General features: G+C 43.8%; 1 protein-coding gene across 1 annotated transcript; it reads right to left on the minus strand.

Annotated features, from left to right (window-relative positions):
* Window positions 1-2,557: 2,557 nt before the first annotated feature.
* LOC136458229 (disease resistance protein Pik-2-like) lies at window positions 2,558-5,450 on the minus strand. The gene is made up of 2 exons (XM_066458208.1): window positions 4,506-5,450; window positions 2,558-4,401 (listed from the first exon to the last, which is right to left on the minus strand). The coding sequence occupies exons 1-2, from the start codon at window positions 5,315-5,317 to the stop codon at window positions 2,793-2,795; spliced, it is 2,421 nt and encodes an 806-aa protein (XP_066314305.1). The 5' UTR covers window positions 5,318-5,450; the 3' UTR covers window positions 2,558-2,792.
* Between the last annotated feature and the right edge of the window lie 7,202 nt (window positions 5,451-12,652).

Below are 12,652 nucleotides of genomic sequence, written 5' to 3' on the forward strand. Positions count from 1 at the left end.
TATGGCTAGAGGTAGAAGAAGTGAGGGGAAACAGAGCATACACACACAACAGAGACACCAGCGTTGGGCGGAGCCCTGTATAGTAGATGGCAAATCTGAACTCTCTCTTTACTAAGTTGCAGTGGCAAACTATATATACAACTCTATCCATCTAGTCCTAGTACAGCTGTCATGCTGCAATAGTGACTAGATAACACAGCAGAGCTGACTCTGGCGCCTGCTCCTGCTGTGGCTACAGTGTGACAGGTGAGCCGTTCAGCGCCTGCCCCTGCAACGACTACAGTACCACAGCAGAGTACCTTTTCGGCACCGCCTTCCTCTATCGTGTGTTCACACACTAACAATGTTGTGTGGCTGCTTGCATTTGCAAATATACTTACATCGGAGCCACAAGGAAAGTTCGTTGAAAGAACCTTACTAATAAGTTAACATACAATGGCCAATGGGAGGCTTTTTTTTGTAATAAGGAAGACAGCCTCTGTATAGCTACTGAAAAGCTACTTCCGCACTTCCTTGGCATTGTTTGGCGCCCAAGAAACGAAAGGTATGGTTTATCCTTCTATAGGCGTTCTTGTTCTAAACAGTCAACCCGATTTTTTTATACGAATCATTTATAGAGACGGTTAAAATAGGATGGTTGCAGCAATCATCTCTACCAAAATCATCTAGAAAACAAGATCATTTTTACGGATATGAAACTGCTGACGTTTCGTCTCACCGCATATTGAAATTAAATTCATTTCTAGTGGTAATCGGTAACATGGTCTGTCTCAAAAAATCATTTTCGAAAAACTTAAAATCAGCCATAAAATGGAAAACACATTTCCTATCCTACAGGTAACTAAAAGTGAAGATGAACTAGCAGCAAAGAGAAGGTGCTCAGTCCTAAGGATGAGGATGAGTACTGATCGTTGGATTAAGATTAGTTGGATGATGTTTGTTGCCTGAAAAGAAAGCAAAAATCAGACGTATGTGATTTAGCAACTCTCCTATAGCATATGACATCTTACGATGTCGGCGATAGATCTTGCTACTTCCTTCTTCGTTCTTCGGATTTGAACGATTCCAATAGCTGTGTGGTTTCCAAACATTAATTAGGGGGCTCTCGATTTAATCTTAAATCAAGAGGCCTCTCCATTTAGATTTTACCAATGTCGATAGGCTATTATTCCTACAATTTACAGAGTACAACACCTAATCTTAACAACTTTTATTAAAGCAATGTTATTTGGAAAAAAATCGAAACTTGGCAATTTCGTCACTCATGATGTGAACGAATGCAACTAAGACTTTCTTGGCTTTCATATATATAATGTATTGTTGACTATATCTAAGTGAACACGTGCATCAACATTACTGGGTTTACTTTACTGTTTCGCCTTAAGCCTGTATTTTACTACTTGTGATAATGTTTGCAGATGGAGAAGGATGAAGTTATCATGAGTTCCATCACTGTCATACACGCAATCTTAACTATTCAAGTTCGTACTTGCCTTTGTGCACGAGCAAATGCATTATAGGTTTGCTTACCTCAGTGCATTCCCTCGGCAAGTCGGCATCTCAAGAAAACCTTATGTTTTGTTATCACAAGCTTAATAGTCATAGCTTCGCAAAAAAAATGATAATAACACTATAAAAGTCGTAGAGATCGATTTCAGGTCAGGTTACAATAGGCAACTAATTGACCTCTTCAGTCCAGCAACTTGCATTGGGTCCGCGTTTGAATCTTGTTACCACAAGGACAAAACAAAACATACATCAGGACCAAGTCTGAAATATTTCAAAAATGACCATTTGTTACTGTACTTACGATCAAAAGTACGTAGCCGGTGGACTCGAACTGTGGGAAGAATCATTCAATGTGTACGTGTGTGCCCCATTAACCAACATGAATTACTAACAAGTGCGCAGTGACGTCCGAGTGATATTGGTTAGGATCCCTATATTGATTAATACAAGTTGTGAACATAACACGGTTTGCCCTGTGAATCCCATTATATTTTGGGAGATAAGGCTCGGGATTAAAAGAGGCGAGCATGAATGGACGCCGCCTCTATTAATGGAGCGAGGCGCCTAGGCAAAAGGTCCGTCTCTGTAATGCATTAACACTCATTTCTGCTAAAGCATTAAAAGAGACAGTTTTCGTAAAAAAGTTCACCTCTATTAAAACATTAACAGAGGCGGTCCGATTAGAACATCCACCACTATTAATTTATTAATAGAGGCGGTCATCTTAAACTATCTATGGTGTTAATCTGCTATTAAAAGATGTAATAATCATGTCCGCAGTGTTAATCAGCTGTTAGAAGAGGTGATCAGTTTAAGACGTCCGTATCTTTTACGAGTAATGATTAACAGAGGAACCCTCTCTGTAATAATGAGCCTCTATTAATGAGTGCCTATATAAGGACCTATAACGGGTGCCAAACCAAAATTACTTTTCAAGTTAATTTTAAAATACAATTTTCAAGATTCTATTTTATCTTTTCTGTCCAACTAGGACGATAACTAGTTGTGAAAACCATTCAAGAACTGAGGGTCCCCAAAGCAAGAACAGTGGCAGAAAACATCAAACTTTTGAGAAATATAAATGAATTACACATCATTAAATAGAAAGTTTACAGCACGAGAAACTGAAACATTCTCAAGTCTCAACATTTCAGTAAACCGTGAATGTATCACATGTCGAAGTAAGTGCTTAGAGACTGAATGACACAATGAGCAGACGCCTTGCACTGTTTGTAGTAAGCCTTATAGGTGTGTACCTTACCTCTTCCTCAATCCTCACTGCATTAGTAGTTCTTCCCATCCACCTTTATAGTGATACATTGATGATCTAGAAGGAGCGCCTCAGCAGCCTTCCTCACTGCATCAACTGTCGCCATGGCGCCCGCATCATGCTTCTCAAAATCGAGGACCAAATGCTTCAGGCTCGACAGATGCTCTAAGCCAGACACGCCACTCATGTCATCAGCCCGGCCTTTCTCGAACCTCAGCTCAAGTGCTTGGATCTTTGGCAGTACACGGGGCTCAAATGTCACTGATGGTGATGTGCACCGGATGCACAGTTGTTTAACAGTCTGGAGCCTATCAACGGGGAACATGATTTGCTTCTCATTTCCAGGCTTTTCAGTTGCATAGTAATACAGTTCCAGTTCCCTCAAGTTATCGTCCTTACTGAACTCTTCCACGACGTTGGCAGAGCTCTTCGTGATACCAGCGCATGACAATGACCGCATGGCTTTCATCTTATCCATCCCGCCAGGCAGCTTGGCATTCCCAGCAAGCAAATGCATTAGCTTTTCCAGCCTGACAATACTGAGAGGCAGCTCTTCCACCTTTGTTGACCTCACATCAAGTGTCTCCAAGCACCTTAGATCCCCAATTGCTGGTGGGAGTTCACTGGTATCAGTGCCTTTGAGGCTCAGGTACCTCAGCAGCACCAGCTTGCATAGGCCATCCAAGCACACAGGACCATTGCAGCCTTCGAGGTCCAGCACACGCACCACTTTCAGATCAGTCAGATGAGGGGTGGCACTGGCGTGACCAAAGACAGTGACTGAGCGAGCATGAGTTAAGTCAGTAGACTCATTTCGAGCTGCAGGTTGATCTTCCTTGCTATTGTTCTTCAAATTCAGGGATAGCCGACGGACAGTTCTGTTGTTGTTTGGGACATGTTGAGCATCTGTCAGAGTGGCAAAGTTGTCTTCCATGGACTTGCAAACAATGAAATCATATATCACTGGGTGGACTCTGCAACGCCTTGGGATACTATCATGGTTCAGACCCAATGGTTGTACCAAGTTTCTGCCAATTAGCTCATTCAAGTAACTGATTGCTGTCTCCTCTTTGCTTCCAGCGATGAATCTTTCGGCGATCCATCGCCTCACTAGGCGCTCTGTCTCAATCTCTGAATTCTCAGGAAATATGCTCAGATACAGCAAACATGACCTGAGATGTGGCTGTAGATCGTTGTAACTAAGATCGAGTATTTGCTTCAGCCCATCTAACCCATCTGGATGTGAACTGCATAGCAAGTTCAATCCATGCTTTTCCCATTCATCTCTTGATTGCTTGTGTGCTAACTTGGCTGCTATGCTAACCACAGCAAGTGGCAGGCCAGCACACCTTCTCAGAACCTTTGTAAAAGCATCCTCCAGATGTTGTGGACAATCATTCCGGCTGCTGAAAGCTTTCTTCAGAAACAATTCCTTGGCTTCATTGTCAGTAAGGAGGCCGATCTTGTGGACAAATTTGCTTGAACCGGAATGATGATTGGTGGGCAACGCATCATTCCTTGTTGTGGTGATTATCCTACTACCAAGACTGTGGTCTGGAAAACAACACCATATGGCTCCCCATTGTTCACTACTCCATAGATCATCAATCGCAATGAGGTACCTGTAATAGTCCAAAAGGATGCACAGATGAAGCAAAATATTACCAAATCAGCTTGTGATTCTGTAGTCTGGTTGCCAAAATTCAGCAGGTCATGCTAGGCATACCTCTTCTTCTCCAGTACTTCTCTGACCCTGTAGATGAGTTGGCTAATGTCCTCGCCCCCTCGGTGCCGTTCGCCGAGTTTTGAGAGCATGTCCTTGACTGTCTTCACCATGTCCGCCTTCGGTCCGATGGAGACGAAAGCAGAGCACTGGAAGGTGGTGTCTGCTTGAAGACGCTGGTACACTGCATTGGCGAGCGTCGTCTTCCCTGAGCCGGCCATCCCGACAATGGAGACGATTTTCAGCTTATTAGTGCCGCCGGCGTCCATGACAGTCTTGGACACATCCTCCACTTTCCCATCCAAGCCGACGAGGCTGCCGGGGTCGACGAAGAGCGCAGAAAGCCTGGGATCATGGGGATGTTGCGAGGTGGTGCCAACCATCGCTCCGAGCCTGTAGCGATTCCGCTGCTCGCTAATCTCAAGAACGCGCTCCTTGAGGCCCTGGAGCTCGCTCGCGATGGTGTGGCGGGCGGGGAGCGCCGTTAACTTGTCCACACAGCGGCGAATCCAGGAACGAAACCCGGAAGTGGATTGGGCGCCGCCGTTGACCCGGATGCCAAAGAGGTCAACCCAGTCCTCGATGTCGTAGGCGACCTCGCGGACGAGGTCGATCCATCCAGTGGTCTGGGAGTCGTGGTGGTCGAGGGACTCGCAGTGGTGGATGGCGGCGCGCATGCTTGACAGCTCCTCCTTGAGGAAGACGACATCTCCGCGGACGCCGGAGAGCAGCGCATACTCCTGCTCCAGCAGCTCGCCGAGCTTCCCCGGCAGCGCGTCCACCATGCCCGACAGCGCGCCCACCACGATGTCCATCTCGCCGGCCGGATCGGTCTGTTCCGGATCTCGATCTGCGCGTGTCGCCGCCGCGGCGAGGATGGGCGTCGACTTGCAGAGCACCCAAGTCTTCGCCGCCTGGTCCTGGGATAGTGTCGGGGTGCGCGTAATATTTTCCAGTAGCTGCTTGGAAGCCACAGCTTGCTCTGTTTTTCTGAGGCCTGTTTGCATCCTTAAATTGAATTCATTCTCATAATTATAATCTAAGCATAGATTAATTAAGTTAATATAGTTATATATAAAATATATTTGTATATTTATTATTAAGCATGTAAGGGACATACTTATATATTGTATTTTTATTGTAGAGAAATGTTGAGTGTGGTAAAAGTTAGAGAGTAGAATTATAGCATAATGATCTAGAGAATCCATTTTCATCTTTCACCCTATAAATTTGAGATAGGCTTACTTGTGAGCTTGAAAAAGTTATGGAATGTCAAATTCCAATCCAAATAGCATAATCTTTTTTTTTAGAAATCGGAGCTTCATTAATCATGATCAGGGTTACAGCCACGGTTGAAGATGTCCGTAAGTCCAGGTGGGGTTATAGGCCACTCGACCACCTGAGAATTACGGACACCAGCCGAGCACCTGCATGAGCTAAATTATTACAAGTTCTACTAATGAAGCTTAAAATCATCAAAGCTCCGGCTAAGATCTTCCATCTGTCCAATGAGAGGTGAAATCTGGGACTTCTGATGCGATCGATTGATCCACAAGTTGACAAGTACTTGACAATCGGTTTCCAACTGAACTCGCCGGATGGCCCGCTCTCGCGCGAACTGCAGTCCATCGCAACATGCCCGAGCTTCAGCAGCAAGCGCACTCATACAATGCGCATACCATTTAGCTGTGCCTCTACATGTCCTCCCATCTGAATCCCGGAGGATCACACCTGATGACGTTGAGCGGTCACCCTCACAAAATGCTGCATCTACATTGCATTTGACCCAGCCCGGATCCGGTCTCTCCCAGCGTTTCAGAGTAGCTTGGGCCTTCTCCCTTTCTGGGTGTGCCATCTGCCAGAGATCAAAAGATGTATCTACAGCCCACTGAACTGTAAGTCTCCGGCAGCGGCTCCCGATCATGGCGCCTACCATTTCTCACCATCCACAGAGACCACATACCACATAATATCACCGCTGCATCTCTAGGTGGGAATAGGTTGGGATTAATCAGGTCCCGAGCCCAAGTAAGAGGGTGCAGTGGGGGTATTTTAATTCCAGATAGTATCTTAGTATGATTCCAGAAGATTTTTTGCCACTGTGCAGTCGAGCAAGACATGCTTAACAGACTCCCTCTCTTCTCCACATACATCACAATTAGCGATTGGCTCAATGTGTCTATGATTCAGTACCTCCTTGGCCGGAAGGAAATTGTTCACCACCCTCCACCAGAATACCCGGGCTTTGGGTGGCACACAAAGCTTCCAAATCCTAGCCCAAGTAACATCACCAGAAGAGGAAGCATGAATCGGCTCTGGCTGCTGCCACTGATTATCAAACAACCGACGGTAAGCCGAATTCACAGAATATAGTGTTAGATTTCGTAGGACTCAATCGAGTAAGTTCACCAGATCGGGTACACAGTAATAGGAATACATGTACATGGTGAGGTAGGGGTACATATTCTTGAATCCCAGTAATCAAAGATTCTAATACACGATCTACAAAGAGGTAGAGAGAAGGGGAGTGAGAGGTTGCAGACCATCGAAGGCCGTAGTGGTCGAAGCAGTCGGAGTGGTGGAAGCGCCGGTCGGGATCTCGTTCGCTGATGCCATATGCACGCCGGCAGCGACGTTCGGTGGAGAGAGGGTGGCGGCAGCGTAATCGTCGGGGTGACGTTGCCGGCGTCGGTGGTGCTTCTCGTCGCTGGCAGCGCCCCTTCTCAAGATCGGGTTAGGGTTAGGATGTCGGTGGGGGTGTCTGGCGGCGCGATGAACCTCGTCCTACGAGCCCCGGCCCCTACCTTTCCTTTATAGCGCTGTGCGACGGGGGGCCCACCAACCATGTAGGGTTGGGCGCCCCCGATCAGGGCGCGAGAACAAGGCCCAAAAGCCATTGAGCCTAATGGCGTGGGAGATCAATCCAACATTCTCCCCCTTGATCTCTCATCACTTTCTTCGTTCTTTAATTCTTACTCAAACTTTCGATTCATATTTTTCTTGCTTCCATCCTATTTCATCACAGATTAGTGCATAGAACTGTCCCATCGTCACAACAATTAGTGCCGTTAGACTAACAGCCACAATATACTTCTCTGTTTTGAAATGTAAACTTTCTTTGGGCCCTTCGTATATTCGAGAATCATAGGCTTTCCCTTAAACCCATGCCAGCTACGTGTTCTCTGAACACGTTGGGTGGTAAGCCCTTTGTGAGTGGATCTGCGAGCATTTTCTCTGTACTTATATGCTCAAGATTTATTATATGATCCCGAACTTTATCTTTCACAACATAGTACTTTATGTCAATGTGTTTGGCAGCACCACTTGACCTATTGTTGTGAGCATACTGTACCGCTGGATTGTTATCACAATACAATCTCAGTGGTTCATTTATATTATCAATCACTTTCAATCCGGGTATGAATTTCTTCAGCCAATTCACCTGCCCCGTTGCCTCATAGCATGCTACAAACTCGGCATACATTGTCGAGGCTGCAGTTACGGTTTGTTTGGAGCTTTTTCACGATATAGCCCCTCCTGCGAGAGTAAATATATATCCTGACGTAGATTTTCTTTCTTCTCCCGCATAATCAGAATCAGAATACCCCTCTATCTATAGGGAATCAGATCTTCTATACGTAAGCATGAGGCATTTCGTACCCTACAAATAACACAGGACTTTCTTCACTAAATTCCAATGTTTAATTCCTGGATTCTTTTGATATCTGCCAAGTAACCCGGTAACAAAAGCTAGGTCGGGGCGTGTACACACTTGAGCATATTGTAAACTTCCAACAGCTGAAGCATACGGTACTGCTTTCATTTGGTCAATTTCATATTGGTTCTTGGGACACTGATGTTTCCCAAATCTATCACCCTTGACTATAGGTGCAGGTGAAGGACTATACGCATGCATACTAAATTTCTTCAGGACCTTTTCTATGTATGCCTTTTGCGATAATCCTAGAACCCCCTTTTCTGTCTCAGTGAATCTCTATTCCCAAAACGAACGAGGCCTCACCGAGATCTTTCATATCAAAGTTTGAGGACAAGAATTTCTTCGTTTCCATTAGTAGATTGATATCACTACTAGCAAGCAAGATATTATCCACATACAAAATTAGGAATATGTACTTTTCATTCTTGAACTTTGCATAAACGCAATTGTCCTTAACATTTTCTTTAAACCCAAAACCTTTTATCGTTCTATCAAACTTCAAATACCACTGTCTTGAAGCTTGCTTCAATCCGTAGATTGATTTCTTCAGGCGGCATCCCATATTTTCCTTTCCTTTTACGACAAAACCTTTCGGTTGTGCCATATAAACATTTCTTCCAAATCCCCGTTTAGGAAAGCCGTCTTTACATCCATTTGATGTAACTCCAAATCATAGTGGGCTACAAGTGCCATTATAATTCTGAAGGAATTTTTACATGAGACTGGAGAAAACGTCTCATTGTAATCAATTCCTTCTCTTTGCGTGAAGCCTTTCGCCACAAGTCGCGCTTTAAATCTTTCTATATTCCCTTTGGAGTCATATTTCGTTTTGTAGACCCATTCACAGCCTACTGTTTTGGCTCCTTTAGGAATATTTTCTAAGCTCCAAACTTTATTGGTACTCATTGATTTTAATTCATCTTCCATGGCCTTAAGCCACTTTGATGAGTGGTCGCTTCTCATGGCTTCTTCAAATGAGGTGGGATCATCCCCCATCTGACATTCTTCTGTTTTATAAACTTCATAGTCATCAGTAATAGCTGATCTTCTTATTCTTTGAGACCTTCTAGGTGCCTTCGGCACTTGTTCCACATTGGGCTATTGTTGTTCTTCCTCATGTGCAACATTTGGTTCTATAGGTTCCTCAAGGATAGGTTCCTCAAGGACAGGTTCCTCATGTTCATTCATTGTTGCCACGGGAGAACTTGCAACAGGTGTTGGCACTACAGTGTCCTGCACTGTCGGTGCAATAGCAGCAGGTAGCGTGAAGAATGGTTCTTCAACCATCGGAGTGGGTACATGTACCCACTTTTCCTGTAGGCTTATTTCTCGTGCTACCATGCTCCTCCTGATCATGTTATCCTCCAAGAACACAGCATGTCTTATTTCTACAATCTTCGTATGTTTGTCAGGACAATAGAAGCGATATCCTTTCGATCTTTCTGGATAGCCAATAAAATGGCAGCTGATTGTCTTGGAGTCTAACTTTCCTATGTTTGGGTTAAACACTTTTGCCTCAGCTGGACAGCCCCACACACGCAAATGGTTAAGTGAGGGTTCTCTTCCTGTCCATAATTCATACGGTGTTTTAGGCACCGATTTACTTGGTACTCGATTAAATATGTGAATGGTGGTTTTCAGTGCCTCCATCCATAAACTAATCGGTAATGTGGAGTAACTTATCATGCTTCTTACCATATCCATTAAGGTACGGCTACGTCTTTCAGCCACTCCATTCTGCTGAGGCTCCCCCGGTGTGGAGTACTGAGCGACTATGCCATTTTCCTATAGAAACTTTGCAAACGGTCCAGGAATTTGGCCATATGGGGTATGTCGCCCATAGTACTCTCCACCTCGGTCTAATCGTACTATCTTGTTTTTCTTATTGTGCTGATTTTCAACTTTAGCTTTAAATATTTTGAATTTATCCAATGCTTCCGATCTTTCTTTAATTGGATAAATATTGCCATAACGAGAGTAGTCGTCTGTGAATGTTATAAACGAGTCATAACCATCCATACTTTTCACAGGAAAAGGACCACATATGTCTGTGTGGATTATTTCTAAAATTCCTGTGCTTCGTTTGGCATCTTTCTTAATTTTTTTGACATACTTTCCTTTGATACAATCAACACATTGTTCTAAATCTGAAAATTCTAAGTGCGGGAGAATTGATTCCTTAACCAATCATTCTATTCTCCCCCTCAAAATATGGCCCAAGTGACAAAGCTATAATTTCAAAGAGACAATATCAATTCTCTTCCGCTTCTTAGTTACATTCGCAGATGGGGAATCATCCACATTCTTATCGCATATATTGTTCGCATTCTCAGCAAGAGATAATAAATAAAGCTTGTCTTGTCGGAAGGCAAGACCAACACATTTATTACCAACCAGTATCTTACACTTGTCACCACCAAAATGGCAATCAATTCTATCATCATCAAGTTTCGAAATGCTTATCAAATTTCTACGTAAAGAGGGAACATAAAGTACTTCTTTAAGTCTAAGTACAAAACCATTATTCAATTCTAAAGAAAAAACTCCAATGGCTTCAACATTGGCTTGCACTCCATTTGCAACTTTAATCATTCTTTCTCCTCTTTGCAAGGTTCTCGTCCCCCTGTAAGGAATTTGCAACATGAGTAGTTGCACCTGAATCAACCCACTAAGTGGATTTATCATAACATAAATACATGGATTCATCTATAAATGTAATAAATTCATCACCTTTCTTTAGCAGAGATTTCAGGAAGTCTAGACAATCCCTCTTGTAGTGTCCCTTCTTGAAGCAGTGCTTGCACTGATCTTTTTTAGCTCCACCATACTGCTGATTCTCAGAATCCTGGGCTTTCTTTCCCTGTGAATTGGAGGAAGAGGCTTTATCCCACTTAGGTTTTCCTTGTGGTTTAGAATTCTTGTCATTAAAGTTCTTTCTTTTGTTATCCTTCACAAAATGAGCGGATTCACCCTGTGAGGACTTTATCCTCTCCTCTTCATGAGCACACATTGAGATGAGTCTTTCTATGCCCCATCTTTCAGGCTGCATATTGTAATTCACAATGAAGGTGTCATATTCTTTTGGCAAAGAAGCAAAAATCAAATGAATTAGGAAATCCTCCTCCTTCAAATTCATTTGCTTTAGCTTAGATGCCATAGTGTTCATCTTCAAAATGTGCTCTCTTATGCTACCACTAGTGAATTTCTCATTCACAAGCTTCTTAATCAGTGAACTTGCTGTGGCCTTGGTAGACCCAGTAAATTGACTCTTGATTTTCTCAAGATATTCTTTGGCAGTAGCACATTTAGGGATTGAGCCCCTTATCTGTTCTTCTATGGTGGCCTTGGCCACCAACAGGCACTTGCGGTTGGAGAGAGTCCATTGCCTATGTTCATGGTCATATTTCATTCTTATTTCAGCATGATCACGCTTTTGAGCAGCGAAATCAGCGTCAGATTCATTTTCACCTCTCACTAGGTCCTCTGGCTCAGTAGGACATGGTGAGGTGATGGTAAAATTGACCTCTCCCAACGCAAGTTCCAATTCATACTTCTCCCGCCACACACGATGATTGGTCCCATTGAGTGTCGGGATGTTGGCAATGTTCACAATGCATTTGCCTCCTGAAATCACACCAGAGTAAGTAAGAAACATTTGTACATAAAATTTCATGCTTTAACTCAACATTGGTCAAATTAAAACTTATAATTCATCCATGCAAATATTTTACATCACCGTTGAGCAGAAGTAAAATTAATGCATAATTTCTCATGGATCAAAATTATAATATTGTTATTAACAACGTTGGTCAGAAAATAACAACATCATAATCTCATCAAAAAATTATCAGAAATTCATCACTTCTCTTAAAATTAAATTATCCCGTTGGTTCAAATTTAATCAAAGAGAACAATAATTATCATGCACAGCAGAAACTTAATAATCTTTCATATTATTATTTTCCAGAAGCACTAAAAAATTCACTGTTTTCTGAGCAAAATATCATTGGATAAAAATTATCTCAAAACTGCTTCTGGAAAAAACAAAAAAAATTCATCTTCTTCTTCAATTTTGGCCCGAAGGCCCATCTCGCGCCGCGGCCCACGCTCGCTCGTGTGCGCTGCACAGGCTCCCCGCGCACCAGGCCCTAACCTGGGCCTGGGCCGGTATTTCATGCGCCCACCTGGGCCATATTGAGCCCAGCAGCCGTGAGCAGATCTAGACCGTTCATCCCCATCAGACGATTGTCCATTTCCATCGCAGGATCAAAACGCGTCGACCACCGAAAAGCCGAACCCTAACTCATTTTGTTTCCTCCCCCTCGCCTCTCCCAGCCGATTCCAGAGTGAGGGAGTAGCAGCAGTGGAGTCCATGGTGGCTGAAGGAAATCGGCGCCGCCGCGGGCCCCTTCGCCGGCAGGCGTGCTCGTCC

This window comes from Miscanthus floridulus, chromosome 6, assembly GCF_019320115.1.
Source record: "Miscanthus floridulus cultivar M001 chromosome 6, ASM1932011v1, whole genome shotgun sequence".
Classification (NCBI taxonomy): domain Eukaryota; kingdom Viridiplantae; phylum Streptophyta; class Magnoliopsida; order Poales; family Poaceae; genus Miscanthus; species Miscanthus floridulus.

Bases quoted from the DNA above. Each gene is read 5' to 3' on its own strand.
- LOC136458229 (XM_066458208.1), bottom strand. From the start codon at position 5,317: ATGGACATCGTGGTGGGCGCGCTGTCGGGCATGGTGGACGCGCTGCCG. The intron at 4,402-4,505 runs GTATGCCTAGCA...GGACTATTACAG, and splicing joins GAAGTACTGGAGAAGAAGAG to GTACCTCATTGCGATTGATG.